We start from the raw sequence: 17,382 nt of genomic DNA on the forward strand, positions 1-17,382 counted from the left end.
ATTCCTGGCATGAGTAGCAGGGCGCTGAAATGTTGCGCGATTTTTAACAAAATGTTCAAAAAAGTAGAGGGTAGGAGCAACAGGTTAAATGGTGTAAAATACTCGTATGTTTGAGGAATTTTAATTATGGGATTTTTGTTGTTTTGAATTTGGCGCCCTGCACTTTCACTGGCTGTTAGGGCGATCTCAGCCCAAAGAGGTTTTAAGGCGGCATTAGTGTCAAACGCACGCTCTTTGGCAATTTCAACTTGTTAAAGCCAGCGCTCTGCTATACCTGTCTAACATGCTGACCAAACCGGACGTGCGCCTGTGTATGCGCCATCACGTACATGTTGATGTTGTACCCCAACACCAGACACGATTAGGACACGCAGGTTAAAATATCAAAACAAACTCTGAACCAATTATATTTATTTGGGGACAGGTCGAAAAGCATTAAACATGTATGGCAATTTAGCTAGCTAGCTTGCTGATGCTAGCTAATTTGTAAAGGATGTAAACATTGGGTTGTTATTTTACCTGAAATGCACAAGGTCCTCTACTGCAACAATTAGTCCACATATAAAACGGTAAACTGAATTATTTTCTCATCTCTGCTCCTTCCTCAGGCTTTTTTATTACTTCTTTGGACTTTATATGGCGGTTGGCAACCAACTTTACGGTGCATTACTACAACCGACTGGAGTGTGGACGTCAGGTAATCTTTCAATCACCCACGTGGGTATATGGTCCTCAACACCAATGAAGAGATGGCACATGGGTATATGCTCCTGAAAACCAATGAGGAGATGGGAGAGGCCGTACTTGAGCGTCACAAATAGAACCTATTTCTATTTTAGCGGCTGGCCACTCAGATGCTCGTTGTTGCACACAATGAATGAAAAACATTTGTGTGTACATTTATTTTGAAACACGAACAGTGTGGTCAGCATGTTACAGTACATGCTGACCACACCGTCCGTGTAAATTTACACGTTATTCAATAATTTCATCCACATTGCTCGCGAGCGTTTGCGTAGCAAGGCGCTAAAATCAAATCAAATCAAATCAAATGTATTTATATAGCCCTTCGTACATCAGCTGATATCTCAAAGTGCTGTACAGAAACCCAGCCTAAAACCCCAAACAGCAAGCAATGCAGGTGTAGAAGCACGGTGGCTAGGAAAAACTCCCTAGGCCAGGCTATGTGGGGTGGCCAGTCCTCTTCTGGCTGTGCTGGGTGGAGATTATAACAGAACATGGCCAAGATGTTCAAATGTTCATAAATGACCAGCATGGTCGAATAATAATAAGGCAGAACAGTTGAAACTGGAGCAGCAGCACAGTCAGGTGGAAGTTGAAACTGGAACAGCAGCATGGCCAGGTGGACTGGGGACAGCAAGGAGTCATCATGTCAGGTGGTCCTGGGGCATGGTCCTAGGGCTCAGGTCCTCCGAGAGAGAGAAGGAAAGAGAGAAGGAGAGAATTAGAGAACGCACACTTAGATTCACACAGGACACCGAATAGGACAGGAGAAGTACTCCAGATATAACAAACTGACCCCAGCCCCCCGACACATAAACTACTGCAGCATAAATACTGGAGGCTGAGACAGGAGGGGTCAGGAGACACTGTGGCCCCATCCGAGGACACCCCCGGACAGGGCCAAACAGGAAGGATATAACCTCACCCACTTTGCCAAAGCACAGCCCCCACACCACTAGAGGGATATCTTCAACTACCATCCTGAGACAAGGCTGAGTATAGCCCACAAAGATCTCCGCCACGGCGCAACCCAAGGGGGGGCGCCAACCCAGACAGGATGGCCACAACACTGAATCAACCCACTCAGGTGACGCACCCCCTCCTAAAACAGAACTTTGGCGCGATGGATCTCCTCCACCTCTCCCATCTCCTCATTGGTTTTTAGGTGCATATACCCACGTGGGTGACTGAAAGCTGAACTGAGGTCCACACTCCAATCCAGTTGGTGGTGGTGATGTACCTTAAAGTTGCTTGCCAACCTCCATATGAAGTCCACAGAAGAAGAAGACTAAGACTGAAGGAGGAGGAGAGATTACTTGAAACTAATTAGGTTTCCCCTTTGATCTGTGGATTAATTGTTGAAGTAGAGAACACACGATTTTGTGTGATTCAGAATGGGTCAAAATTCTACAAAGATACAGAAAAAGGACCTTGTTCATTTCAGGTAAAACAACCCAATGTATCACACCCTGATCTCTTTCACCTGTCTTTGTGATTGTCTCAACCCCCCTCCAGGTGTCGCCCATCTTCCCCATTATCCCCTGTGTTCTATGTTTGTCTGTTGCCAGTTCGTCTTGCTTGTGAAGTCAACCAGCGTTTTGTCTCAGCTCCTGCTTTTCCCAGTGTCTCTTTTTCTTGACCTCCTGGTTTTGACCCTCGTCTGTCTCGTCTCTGAGCCCACCTACCTGACCACTCTGCCTGCCCCTGACCCTGAGCCTGCCTGCCGTCCTGTACCTTTGCCACACCTCTGGATGACCAACCTCTGCCTGACCTGAACCTGAGCTTGCCTGCCGTCCTGTACCTTTGCCCCAATATTCTGGATTACCCCTGCCTGCCATGACCTGTCGTTCGCCTGCCTCTGTTGCTGTAATAAACATTGTTACTTCGACACAGTCTGCATCTGGGTCTTACCTTCTAACCTGATAGTACGAACTGCCGTGAAGAGCCAGCTGTTTGTTAAGGCAGAGAAGTGCAAGTTCCTTCGCTCCATCATCCCCTTTCTGGGGTACATCATCTCCGCTGGGAGTATCCAGATGGATTCCGAGAAGGTGAGAGCAATGGTGGATTTGCCCCAGCCTTAGTCCAGGGTGCAGCTGCAACTTTTCCTGGGGTTCCCTCCTGTCAGCACTCACCTCTCCCAAGGTTCCGTTCACGTAGTCCCCTGCTGCTGACCGGGCGTTCTGGGACCTCAAACACTACTTCATCACTGCTCCCATCCTGACCCTTCCCATCAGCTTGTGGTGGAGGCCGAAGCGTCTGATATAGAAGTGGGGGCGGTCCTGTCCCAACATTCTGCCCTGGACCTGAAGCTACATCCTTGCGCCTTCTTCTCCCATTGCCTCAACGTCATGGAAAAAAACTACGATGTGGGAAATCGTGAGCTTCTCATAGTGAAGATGGTGTTGGAGGAATGGAGGTACTGGCTGGAAGGGGCGGAACACCCGTTCATCGTATGGACCAACCACAAAAATCTGGAGAATCGCCCCACAGCCAAACGCCTCAACTCCAGGCAAGCTAGATGGGCCCTGCTGTTCCACTTCTCCGTCTCATATCAGCCGGGATCCAAAAATGTCAACCCAGAAGCACTGTCTCGCCGTTATAGTCCCGCGGCTATTACCCCGGAGCACGACACCATCCGAGATCCTCAGTTCTCTCCTCGGTTCTTGAAGGTGTTCTGCACCCTCATTGGGTTGTCGGCCAGCCTATCCTCCGGATTCCACCCCCAGTCCAAAGGCTAGTCGGAGCGAGCCAACCAGGATCTGGAGACTACTCTGCGCTGTCACGGGCCACCTTCTGAGTGTTCCCTGGGGTATTCGCCCCTGCTCTTCCCTGAGCAGGAAGAGGAGGTCGGCATACCTTCTGCACAGATGTTTGTCCACCGCTGTTGTCGTACCTAGAGGAGAGCCCGGACGGCCCTCCTCAAAAACACCTCCAGGTATCGACGACAAGCGGATCGCCACCGGACCCCTGCTGCCTGGTATCATCTCGGGCAGAAGGTATGGCTGTCCACCCAGAGTCTGCTCCTTCGGGTGGAATCCCATTTATCTGTCCCGTTTCCCCATCTCCAAAATGATTAGCCCCTCTGCTGTTCGTCTTCTGTTGCCCCGGACCCTTCGTATACATCCTACCTTTCATGTGTCCAGAGGTAAACCCTCTCTGGGATAGGGGTTCCGCTAGTGAAACTGCAGGACGCACAATTCAAATACATAATCATAAAAATGATGAATATTAAACATTTAGGTACATAGTGTCTTATAACGGTTGAAAGGTTAAAATCTTGTAAATCTAACTGCACTGTCCGATTTACAGTAGGGTTTATAGCGAAAGCATGCCATGCGATTGTTTGAGGATGGCACCCCACATCAAAATATTTTTCCACGGGCACAGGTTTCATAAATTCACAAATAGCGATTTAATATTCACTTTTTGAAAATCTTCCTCTGATTTGTCATCCAAAGGGTCCCAGCTATAACATGTAGTGTTGTTTTGTTAGATAGAATCCTTCTTTATAGCCCAAAAATTCAGTTTAGTTGGCGCCATCGATTTGAGTAATCCACTCGTTCAACATGCCAAGACAGGAATCTGAAAGTCAAAATACGTTTATATTTCATCCGCAGAGACCCTGAAATGTAATCAAACTATAACATTTCATACAGAAAGAAGTAGGAATACAATTTTAGCAGGTGCGTGTTGTTTTCATGGCGCGCGCACACACACATTTTCAAGCAGGTGTCTTTATACTAAAACAAATTCTTACTCCTTTTGGAAGAAACAATCCTAAAACCTTGAACAAAGACTCCTGACACCCTGTGGAAGCCATAGGAATTGCATACTGGGAGCTAGATTTAATTATTTCCCTATACTTTCCATTGTAAGAGCATGGGCTCTCAATTTATTTTTATTCTGGTTGGTTTTTCTTTGTATTTTCTCCTACCATATCTATTGTGTTATAGTTTCCTACATTGTTTTAACATTTCTAAAAACTTCAAAGTGTTTTCTTTCCAATGGTACCAATTATACGCATATCCTGGCTTCTGAGCCTGACAGTCAGGCGGAAATTGAGAAAAAATTACCCTACCCTGAAGAAGTTTTAAACCTGTCACGCCCTGGCCTTAGTATTCTGTGTTTTCGTTATTATTTTGGTGAGGCCAGGGTGTGACATGGGGATTTATGTGGTTTGTTTTGTCTGGGGTTGTTTGTATGGGATTGTGGTTAGAGTAGTACTCTAGGTAGGTCTATGGTTGCCTAGAGTGGTTCTCAATCAGAGGCAGGTGTTTATCGTTGTCTCTGATTGGGAACCATATTTAGGCAGCCATATTCTTTAGGTCTCTTGTGGGTGATTGTTCCTGTCTTTGTTTGTGGCACAAGATAGGACTGTTTCGGTTTTTTCACGTTTCTTGTTTTGTAGATTGTTGTCTTCATCTTTATTAAAGATGTACAAAACTAACCACGCTGCATCTTGGTCCACCTCTCTTTCAGAAGAAGAAAACCGTTACAAAACCCATGTCTCACAGCCCTTTGTCTCCTGTCCATTTAATTTGGTTAAAAACTAAACATAAAGATTCACCTTCAAATAATTTAAAATGTAATTGGTTGGATACACATATTTAGCAGATGTAGGGGAGTACACAGAAGACACCCCTATTAGGTAAAAGACCAAGTCCATATTATGGCAAGAACCGCTCAAACAAGCAAAGAGAAACGACAGTCAGCCACAAAAAAGGAAGACCCAGAGTTACCTCTGCTGCAGAGGATAAGTTCATTAGAGTTACCAGCCTCAGAAATCGCAGCCCAAGTAAATGTTTCACAGCGTTCAAGTAACAGACACATCTGAACATCAACTGTTCAGATGAGACTGCGTGAATCAGACCTTCATGGTCAAATTGCTACAAAGAAACCACTACTAAAAGGACACCAATAAGATTTGACCGCCGTGTCTTTGTGAGACGCAGAGTAGGTGAACGGATTATCTCCACGTGTGTGGTTCCCACTGTGAAGCATGGAGGAGGTGGTGTGATGGTGTGGGGGTGCTTTGTTTGTGACACTGTCTGTGATTCATTTAGAATTCAAGGTACACTTAACCAGCATGGCTACTACCGCATTCTGCAGCGATACGCCATCCCATCTGGTTTGTGCTTAGTGGGACTATCATTTGTTTTTCAACAGGATAATGACCCAAAACACACCTCCAGGCTGTGTAAGGGCTATTTGACCAAGAAGAAGCGTGATAGTGGGGCATCAGATGACCTGGTCTCCACAATCACCCAACCTCAAACCAACTGAGATGGTTGGGATGAGTTGGACTGCAGAGTGAAGGAAAAGCAGCCAACAAGTTCTTAGCATGTGGGAACTCCTTCAAGACTGTTGGAAAAGCATTCCAGGTAAAGCTGGTTGAGAGAATGCCAAGAGTGTGCAAAGCTGTCATCAAGGTGGCTACTTTGAAGAATCTCAAATATAAAATGTATTTGGATTTGTTTAACACTTTTTTGGTTACTACATTATTCCATATGTGTTATTTCATAATGTTGATGTCTTCACTATTCTGCAATGTAGAAAAAATAGGAAAAATAAGGAAAAACCCTGGAATTAGTAGGTGTACTGTAAATTGGCATGAAAATCTATTGCAAAACTTGAAAATGCCTGTCTAGCGATTATCAATAACCATCTTAACAGAGCTTGAAGAATTCTAAAAATATCTGTGAATACTTACAGTACCAGTCAAAAAAAACTTTTGCAAATGTATAATTTATTTAAGAATTCAATAAGAAAGCAACCAACAGTTTACACAGACACAGTTTGTGCCATTTAATTGTTCAGCAGTTTTACTATTTTCTTCTAGTATTATCCCCCTAGCTGTGTCAATTCTATACCATTTCTCTCACCTTAGCATGTAACAACAGTGGACAACATGCTCTTTGTATAAAACTCAAAAACCATGTAATAATGTACATTTAATTTAGTTACATATCCAATATTTGTCAGTGTGTATAGACTTGAACCATGCCGTTACACGTGTAGACTGCCAGCCTGTTTGTATAATCGTATAGTTATTTAAGCACAAAACAATTACTTCCCAAACTTTCTTTCACTAGAAATGTTTTATTTTATTCTATAGCAACATTTCTCTCCACGGTGCTATTTTTGACAAATCTTTGAATCCTCATTCCAGTGATTTTGTATTTTGTGTGTATTCATCTGAAGCTTTTGTAACTGATGATAACAGAACTAGGGAGATGGATGGCTTATGGTAGCCTCCTGTCACAATGCAATTTCATGCCCATATAAAACATTTATTGGCATTTCTTATGTAAGAGTTGCCAAATAATTCTGTAATGCTGGCCCTTTGTCTATTAATTGACAAATGGTATGATCAGATCAGATGCAGGGTGGTGATGTGATGCCCATGTAAATAAAGATGGATGCCAGACTGATGGCGATCCCTCAATGGTGCTGGATGGAAGAGAAGCAGCAGATTTTTGGACCGGGACCCATTCTTTCATATATTGTCATTTTGTTACTTCATTGAATTGATTAGATAACATTTTTTGTCTTTTGTACAGTACTCAAAAATGGGATGTACCGCTTATACTCAATCAATATTTATAGACTTGAATGACAGTTAGGCTTTTGCCATTTGAAAGAACTCTTCCATTGACACAAGTATTGGTAATTTAAAACTCATTCAGGCCTTTTTTATAGGGCCCTTTCATCACAGAGTTACAATTCAAGGGCAATGTGGGGCTGGCAAAAGTCTCCAAATTTTGTCACATAATCAGTCATTCAAAGGCATTCACATCACCCCACATATTTTTGGTTCGATCCAGTAACGTGTAATGTCAGATGCAGCAATAAGAAGATGCTCTTCACATTGCTTTTTGTTGCCATTAGAGAAAATAGAGATAGAGATCTACCTCAGAGTATGCCCCCTGGCTATGATCCCCCCCATAGTAAACAAGCTAACTTTCCATTTATGGTGTGAATTCCATGTCATATGAAATCCGAAACATATTCTCAGCTCATTTTATGGCCCATTTTCCCTCACAAGCTTTGTTGGCAGATAACATTATCCATCAAGGGATAAGTCAGAGGTGTCTAGATAGTTCTCAAGACCTTGAAGGTGTGAAATTGTTGAAGAAATATCTGTGGCTGTTGTCACTTGACACCTGAAAATAGACCTAAGAGTAACAGTAAAAAAACAGACAAGAAAATAAGGAAATTTGTGCAGCTGTGCACCACAGGCACATGCACAGATAGGGCTGTACCTGTGGAGAGCACATGCCCTTTTGCCCCACCAGTCTCCAAAGTAGCCTTTTTTTCATTTTGAGCACCTGCCCCCTAAAGGGTCTGTGTATGGCCCTGGTACACCTGCATGTGTAATCGGTCAGGTAGCATTTGATTCAGTATTCAATTTGATGATTTAAGTTCGTAATAGAGAAAATAACAGATGCCATCAATGTCATTGGATATACTGTATTTGCTGCTATGGGTCTTAGCGCACACACTTTGGAAACACCTTCATGCCTCTGGATTGAGTGGCATAACCTATAACCACTAAACCCCAGTCTTTAACCATCAGCCTGTGATCCATCCTTTCAGGTGTCTAATCTATTGCATTAGTGGGATATCTCAAGCATGCTGCTTGTAAAAATCGGGGAAAGAGCTGCCATATGATAAAAAGGCATGTCAGCGAGTGGGATGGCAATAAATCAGTACAATTTATTGTTCATCTGAGTCATGTTAGACATTTGCCTACAAAAATGTTATTCTCCAATTTTTTGAACCATGAACAAGAGAAAAGCAGATGCCATGTCATTTTTATTTATATGTAAATGGCTGTTTCAATTCAAAGTTATTTTAACTATACCACAATGGAGAGCATGTTGATGTAGCATGTGTTTTCTTCCAGCTGTGTCCACTCTTTAGCCCTGATTTACTAAACATGTGCACCTGTTATTTTGTGTAAGGGAGTACAGTGAATTGATTTTGATGCCAAATGTATCTACACTTGATTTATTTTTGCTATCTTTAGCATTCCATGCAAATGTCTTTGAGAGGCCGTTTTGTCAACTTGGCATCTGTCGTTTAGTCAAAGTCTGTTTCTCACGCTCGTCTCCACCAGAGGCAAATCGAAAGGACGTGTCAAATGCTGTGGGGCCTCAAATTCCCAAACATTAACAGTGGATACAAAATCAATATCTCTCTAGCTAGAGGGAATGCCTCGGAGGCAGAATTGTCTCTGTGGAGATTTCATTTGGCCTCCTATTAAGATGCTTTTAGAATCTGTCATTTAGTAGTGGATGACACACATGATGCTTCTTTCAGCTGTATTTCTGGTTCCACTGTTTACTAAGTGGCCTAGGTATTTGCAAAAACATCTATTTGCAGGGTAGTTATATTAGGCAGATAGTTACAGTGTAGATGCACATAGTTACATACAGTGATTTTTTTTGTTGTTGTTGTTGTTTTGGCTCTGCACTCCAACACCGTTTAGAAATTACAGCACTTTTTGTACAAAGTCACCCCATTTCAGGGGACCAAAAGTGTTGGAACCTTCATTCAGAAAGTTTTCATACCCCTTGACTTTTTTCAAATGTTGGTATGCTCCAGCTTTAATATAAACTGGATTAAATAAACCATTTTCCTCATCAATCTACCTACATACAATACCCCATATTGACAAAGTGAAAACAGTTTTTTTTGTGTGCAAATTTAGTAAAAATAAAAAACAGAAATGTATTACTTATTTACATAAGTATTCAGATCCTTTGCTATGAGCTGAGGTGCATCCTGGTCCCATTGATCATCCTTGAGATGTTTCTACAATTTGATTGGAGTACACCTCTGGTAAATTCAATTGATTTGACATGATTTGGAAAGGCACCCACCTGTCTACATAAGGTCTCACAGTTGACAGTGTATGTCAGAGCAAAAACCAAGCCATGAGGCTGAAGGAATTATCCGTAGAGCTCTGAGACAGGATTGTGTCAAGGCACAGATCTGGGGAAGGGTGCCAAAGAATATCTGCAGCCTTGAAGGTCCCCAAGAACACAGTGGCCTCCATCATTATATAAAGGGAAGAAGTTTGGAACCACCAAGACTCTTCCTACAGCTGGCCGCCCTGCCAAACTGAGCAAATGGGAGTGAAGGGCCTTGGTCAGGGAGGTGAACAAGAACCCGATGGTCACTCTGACAGAGCTCCAGAGTTCCTCTGTTTAGATGGGAGAATCTTTCAGAAGGACAACCATCTCTGTAACACTCCACCAATCAGGCCTTTATGGTAGAGTGGCCAGACAGAAGTCACTCCTCAGTAAAAGGCACATGACAAACGGATTAGAGTTTGCCAAAAGGCACCTAAAGGACTTTGACCATGAGAAACAAGATTCAAGATTTAACTATTTGGCCTGAATGCCAAGCGTCACATCTGGAGGAGATCTGGCACCATCCCTACGGTGAAGCATGGTGGTGACAGTATCACACTCTGGGGATGTCTTTCAACGGCAGGGACTGGGAGACTAGTCAAGATTGAGGGAAAGATGAACGGAGCAAAGTACAGAGAAAACCTGCTCCAAAGCGCTCAGAACCTCAGACTGGGGCGAGGGTTCACCTTCCAACAGGACAACGAACATAATAACACAGCCAAGACAACACTGGGGTGGATTCGGGACACATCTCTGAATATCCTTGAGTGGCCCAGCCAGAGGCAAGACATGAACCCGATCGAACATCTCTGGAGAGACCTGAATTTAACTGTGCAGCAACGCTCCCCATCTAACCTGAGTAGATTGATGAGAAAAAAATCAACTATTTAATGCATTTTAGAATAAGGCTAATGTAACAACATCTGGAAACAGTTAAGGGTTCTGAATACTTTCCAAATGCACTGTATGTGTATAAAGTCGTCAAAAGTTTAGTATTTGGTCCCATGTTCCTAGCACGCAATGAATCATGAATCATGATGAGTGAGAAAAGTTAGATGTACAAATGTCATACCCTTAAGGCATGCTAACCTCTCACCATTACAATAACAGGGTGTTAGCATTTTTAGGGGGATATGATATTTGTTGGTCTTTAAATTTCTCAATCATCATTATTCATGATTTGAAAGGTTGTGTAATTTCAAAACGGTTTGCCAGATATGAATGAAAATACCCTAAAATTAAAGCTGGCAGTTTGCACTTTAACCTCAGTCATTGTATAATTTAAAATCCAAAGTTCTGGAGTAAAGAACTAAAACAAAAAAAAATTGTTACTGTCCCAATACTTTTGGAGCTCACTGTATTACTTCCATGTGTTACACCTACAGCTAACTGCCAAAATAAAGGAAACACATGAGTAAATAATGGGTACAAAGAATGAAAAGCAGTTGCTTCCACACAGGTATGGTTCCTGAGTTAATTAAGCAATTAACATCCCATCATGCTTAGTGTCATGTATAAAAATGCCCAGTTGACCAATATATTGGCTACCATGGCTAGGAAGAAGAGATCTCAGTGACTATGAAAGAGGGGACTCAAAGAAGAATAGGGGGTTTAAAGTGTGTGTTTGTCTCAGTCACCAGATCTCAACCCAATTGAACCCTATTGGGAGATTCTGGAGCAGTGCCTGAGACAGCGTTTTCCACCGCCATCAACTAAACACCATATTATGGAAGAATGGTGTCTTATCCCTCCAGTAGAGTTCCAGACACTTTACACTGAAAAATGTTGGGTTAAAAACAACCCAGTGCCGGGTAAATAGTGGACAGAACACACACTGGGTTATTTTTGACCCAGCCAGTTGGGTATGATCCACTGGGTCAGATCAGAAGACTGGTATTTGGTATTTTATTAGGATCCCCATTAGCTGTTGCAAAAGCAGCAACTCCTCTTCCTGGGGTCCACACAAAACATGAAACAGAATGACAATGAAACATATAATACAGAATGACATAATACAGAACAGCTCAAGGACGGAACTACATACATTTTAAACTGGAAGCGTGGCTTAGTAGGGGCGTGGCTTTCAGAACTTTTTTTTTGGGGGGGGGCGACCCATGAGAGTAAATATCATTCTGGTTCATCTGTTCTGTTCTGTTCTCCGGACCACCCCCAAGCCATTCTCACGTACTTTGTGACCTCTCAGATTTTTGGGGTGCATGATGCCCCTTTACTTAGACATGGTGGTATGAGTCAGCTGTTGCTAGTGGGCCAATAGTGACCACTGGTGGGTTTTTCTTTCAAGACATGTTGTTAGTCATTTATTGACATTTTTCATTAGAGCCTGACATTTGTGCAATTGTTGATGTCATTAAATGTAACATTTACAATGCCTGAATGAGTGTAAAATATTATTCTGGGTTAGAAACAAAATCATTAGCCTGTATTAGGTAAGGGGGTATATGCAGTTCATGCTGTATTTTCAACTACACGAAATCTATTCAAAAGTGTACCGCATATAGTCAAAGTAAAGCTGTCATGAGGACAGTGTAAATTTTATTGCTCTAATTATAATAATGTGGAAGGCTATAACGGTTGGTTGACACTCAATTATCAGGTCTACAATAAAAGGTCACGTAATTAATATCTCATAAAGGGTAATGACACACTCTGCAGTGCTACGTAAACATTTGTTTAAATATCAGTATCAGGCTTGCTTAACAATCCCTATCAACTGCAGCTTGCTGCCAAAAAAGCCAGTTTAATTTCAATAGCTTAGCTTGTGGTAAATTCAGTCTATACTTCAAATGGTCTGCATGGTGGTGGATGATATATATATTTTTTAAACATGCTAAGAAAAAACACACACATTGTATTTGAGCCTATCACACAGTCACATCTTTGTTGCATTCACGAAATAGTTCCGGAATTTCATTTTAAGGCAAATAAAGTGACAGTATAATGTAGGTAATACAGTCAAGGTACACTGATAGCCAGAGCTTTCGGACATTGACATTGTTGTATTTGTATATTTTTTGGAGCAGACCTGAAGACAAATGTCTGTCTCTGCAGATTAACTAATAATCTGATATTCTAGGTGATATAAAAGCAATGTCAAAAGACATATAGACTTGGATGTACCTATGCCAAACCAAACTCAATTACAGCAGTATTTTTTTTAAATGGTTCTGCCACGTTTTAGAGTAATAGCAGAAAAATAAACAATTGACTGACGACACTTGTAAATTACATTTATATTTGCAAAGGGTAGGTAGTTACCTGCTAAGACAGGTGCGATTTGAATTCAGTGGAGACACTTTGATCAATGATCACCTCCAAAATGAGAACAAATCAATTGGATTACCTGGGGTATTTGGGAAAGCACTTTTGGCCGGGGCATTACATTATAATTCTTGGATCGCAGCCCCAATGTTTGGCCTTTCCCTCTCTGATCGATCTGATGTACACGTCTTAATCTGAGCGAGACATCCCTCTGAGTGCATTCAGGGAGATCAGATGGAAGAGATGAAAAAGGCGGATTTAAAAAGAGAGATTGAGAGAGAGAGAGAGACAGGCAAAGCATATTTTGTGCACCTTTGAACAATGTCAAATTAATGAAATTCTGGTTAAGTAAAAATGTGTTCAGGACGATAAGCTTCACACAGGGCATAAAACAGTAATGTGTAACTAATATTCAATATATCTGTATGTTTGTGCTGTATGTGTGTCTGTCATATTTGCTAAGAAGTGCCTTTCCTGGCATGGCCAGCTGATATGGGAAATATTTTATGACCTAAAATAGGTAAGCAACTCATGGTCATGTGGCAGGTATTGCATAATTGACTGACAGCTGAAGCAGAGATTGATGCAATGAATTTTTAAAGACAAGCCACAGCTTGTCGGCAGGTAGCCAAGTAGCCTAGTGGTTAGAGCGTTGGGTCAGTAACCGCATGGTTGCTAGATCGAATCCCTGAACTGACAAGGTGAAAATCTGTTGTTCTGCCCCTGAACAAGGCAGTTAACCCACTCTTCCTAGGCTATTATTGTAAATAAGAATTTGTTCTTAACTGACTTGCCGAGTTAAGTAAAATCTCAAAGGTCATACATTATTACTGCAATAGACACCCTATACTGACTTCATCCTTAAAGCACATGTGCAGTTGTCTCTTTCAATTATTAGTATAGAAGAGAAGGAGAAATGCAGTAGCATGCCATTGAGTAGATGCTTGCCAGACATTGCTAAATGTAATTTTGTTTCAAACCATGGCTATTTCATTCCATATGATTGCCATGTGAAAATAAAAAGTATTGATTCAAAATAAATCTTGACAGATACTGCTGAAAATAGGTCCTCAAGTCACTAATGCAAAACAGGCCAAGTCTTAGGCCTAATGGATCGTAGTCTCTAAGGACAAGAACGTGGAGAGATACAGCACACTTATTTTCACCCTGGGAACCGGAGAGTGCTTTTGGCCATGTACAGCTATTTCAAAAGCCTCAGGTGAAAGCAGGGTGGTACTATTTCTCCTCCTCGCTTTCAACTGTGGCCACACCAAGAAAGTCAGCATCCACTGTTCCAGTCCCTTATATGGATCCCACAAGGTAAAGGAAACCGTGGGAGACCAAGGAACACCTGGAGAAGATGTGTAATGTAAAGATTGAAGAACTGAACTACCCATGGAACTTGAGAAACTGGCCCAAAAGTTAAGAAGATCATTTGTGGATGACCTATGCTCCTCAAGGAGTAAAAGGGTTTAAGTCTAGTAAGTTGAGCTCTCAAGTGCCCCTCAGGATACAAGTCGTCTCTCCATCCTGGATACTCGAGATGTCTGTGTCCTTATTACTGCCGATGCTGCTCCTGACAGAGATACTGGCGATGAATGAGTTCATCTTTTGGGTGTACAGGTCCCCGGCATTAAAGTAAGGTATACTGGGGTCGGGGATCTCAATATCGTTATTATTGCATTGGTCCGCCTCATTATTGGTCTGATCAGCATCCATGGCCTTTTGCCTTTGGTAGTACATGGAGAACTTGTTGAAGATAATGGTGATAGGCAGGGCCACCACCAGCAGCCCACAGATGATGCACAGGGTTGCCACTAGCTTCCCTAACACCGTCACTGGGCAGGTGTCGCCGTAGCCCACCGTCGTCATGCTAATAGTGGCCCACCACCAGCCCACAGGGATGGTCGTTATGTCCGACTCCTCTGACTCCTTCTCCACAAAGTAGATGAGGGTGGAGAAGATGGAAATGCCCACATAGAGAAAGAGCATCAGGAGGCCCACCTCATGGTAGCTATGCCTTAGCGTGGCGCCCAACGAGCGCAGCCCCGCTGAGTGGCGGGCCAGCTTGAGGATGCGGAACATGCGCATCAGCCGCAGGATCTGCACTACCTTCCCCACGTTTTCCAGCTCCTCGTTCTCCTCGTCCACCATCTCAAAGGCCAACGTGGCGTAGAAAGGCACGATGGACACAAAGTCGATGATGTTGAGCGCGTTACTCAGGAATTTCCGGGGGCACGGTGCCACGGAAAGCCGCACCAGGAACTCCACAGAGAAGCTGACAACGCACACAGCCTCGAAGATAGCCAGCACTGGGTCTTCAATCTCCTTGTCGTTGAGGTCCACCTGGTGGAACTCGGGAATGCTGTGGATGCACATGGCCACGATGGAGGTCAGCACCATGGCCAGTGAGGCCACAGCGATCACCTTGGCCAAACGTGAGTAGCCTGGGTTCTCCAGGCGCAGCCAGATGTTCTTGCGGACCTCCGAGCACCAGGTACCCTCAAACTTCTCCAAGTCCTGGTCTATAGTTGAGAGATCCTCCATGGATGAGTCAATGCTCCTGAACTGCTGATGTTGCTCATCGCTCCTCCGGTCCCAGTCCTTGTCCTCTGCAAACTCCCTCTGCTCTTGAAACTTGTTGCTGCAGCAGGAGTCCAGGTGGAGCTCCTTGATGCCCCAGTACTCAATCTCCTGGCTGAAGGAGAAGACACACAGCTCCTCCATCAGGTGGATCTTGCCCGTGTGGTAGAAGTTAAGGACATAGCGGAAGAAATGCGGGTTGCGGTCAAAATAGTACTCCTTGTCGGTGGGGCTGAAGTCATCGCAAAGCTCCAGGATGGCCTCCTCGGAGACGCAGCCCAACAGGCACCCCAGGCGGGTCCTGGGGAAGCGCTGCAGGATGCTGCGCTCCACGTGCTGCTTAAAGCCGCCCACGTTAAGGTTGAGGAAGCTTTCGTCTGTGCCACGCCTGTGAAGGATCTGGCCATACAGCATGGTGGATCTGTGGCATGGGTGGAGCCTTATGAGAAGGGGGAGGCGTTCACTACTCAATGCTTGCACAGGTCATTTCCAGGCTGAAGATCCATCACCTACACAAGAAAACAATATACCAACATCAGTGACTTGCACAAACCACAGCATTGGTATACTATATCTGTTTCAAACTGAGAGAAAAAAACTATTTGCACACGACTTGCAAACTCTGGCCTGAGTTTGAGACATTGGGTAAATGAATATTTCTTCCACAATATATTTTGGTTCTAAAAAGCTTTGAGCTTTCAGCAAACAAATAGTATATAATTTATTTATCACAAATAAATGTATCTTATAAAACATACCTTATCATAGTGCTTTGGCCTACATTACAGTGCTTTATATGAACATGATACCTTGATATTGTTCCACAGTATTGGGCTCATTGAGACTCAAGTTGAGATATTATGTATCGAGACTTCAATTATCGATGGCCCAGATCCATGCAACAATCCCTGTGCTTTATAAACCCATACAATCCAACATAAAAATAAACATTATTTGATAAGTTATTGGTTTATTCATTTAGTACTTTTATTTAACCTAGATAACATTATTAAAAGTACTTCAGAACGTTCCTACATCAATGTAATAATGGATAATAAAATATATTCAGAAGAGTTGTGCCAAGCCAATGAGCTGAAACTGAAGTTAATGCGACACAATACAAAACCACAATAGAAATCACAGCACAGTTCACTATTTAAGAAGGTTAGACTCCCCACAAACAACACAACTTCAACAACAAAATTACATACCTGTCTTTCGGGGATCCCCTTTATATTAAAGAACATTATTCCAGAGGCAAACAAATGTTTCTGAAAGGCTCGTCAACTCGCGCTCCTCCCACGTCCCATCACACTGATTCGGTCCGGATGCTACGGGCATTTTGAAGAGGAGCAAAGTGATCAATGGCCAAGGGAAGGATCAATGCGTCACTCAGTGGTCCATTTACCAGTAGCGTGCGCGCACGCACCTCTCACTCCCCAAGCTGCGCACTATTCACATCGCGGAAAATAAGCTGAGTAGACGGGAAAGTTTCTTCAAGGGAAATCGAAGTAAGATCTCACATTTCAGGGCTATTCAGTATAAATTAAGCTTGAAACACGCAACGTGCAAGAAATGCTGAATTGACAACTCCAAAAGCAAGATGAACAAAGCGTTTTGCATGATGGCTCACCAGTCTCAGCTAACATTGTTATTAGTTGACATTGACAAATGTTGAATGTTTGGACCTACTAATTCACCACAAAAGCATGACCAATATCATAGTATAGGACAGTATTATGCTGTATAATATTACAATTTAATGATATACATAGGTGTAAAGTACTTAAGTATAAATACTTTATAGAACTACTTAAGTAGTTATTTTTTAGGTATCTACTTTACTTTACTATTTGTG

General features: G+C 42.9%; 1 protein-coding gene across 1 annotated transcript; it reads right to left on the reverse strand.

The window, feature by feature from the left end:
- Window positions 1–11,558: 11,558 nt before the first annotated feature.
- Window positions 11,559–16,025, reverse strand: LOC115138919 (potassium voltage-gated channel subfamily S member 3-like). The gene has a single exon (XM_029676101.2). The coding sequence runs from the start codon at window positions 15,936–15,938 to the stop codon at window positions 14,436–14,438; it is 1,503 nt and encodes a 500-aa protein (XP_029531961.1). The 5' UTR covers window positions 15,939–16,025; the 3' UTR covers window positions 11,559–14,435.
- Between the last annotated feature and the right edge of the window lie 1,357 nt (window positions 16,026–17,382).

This window comes from Oncorhynchus nerka, linkage group LG12, assembly GCF_034236695.1.
Source record: "Oncorhynchus nerka isolate Pitt River linkage group LG12, Oner_Uvic_2.0, whole genome shotgun sequence".
NCBI lineage: Eukaryota > Metazoa > Chordata > Actinopteri > Salmoniformes > Salmonidae > Oncorhynchus > Oncorhynchus nerka.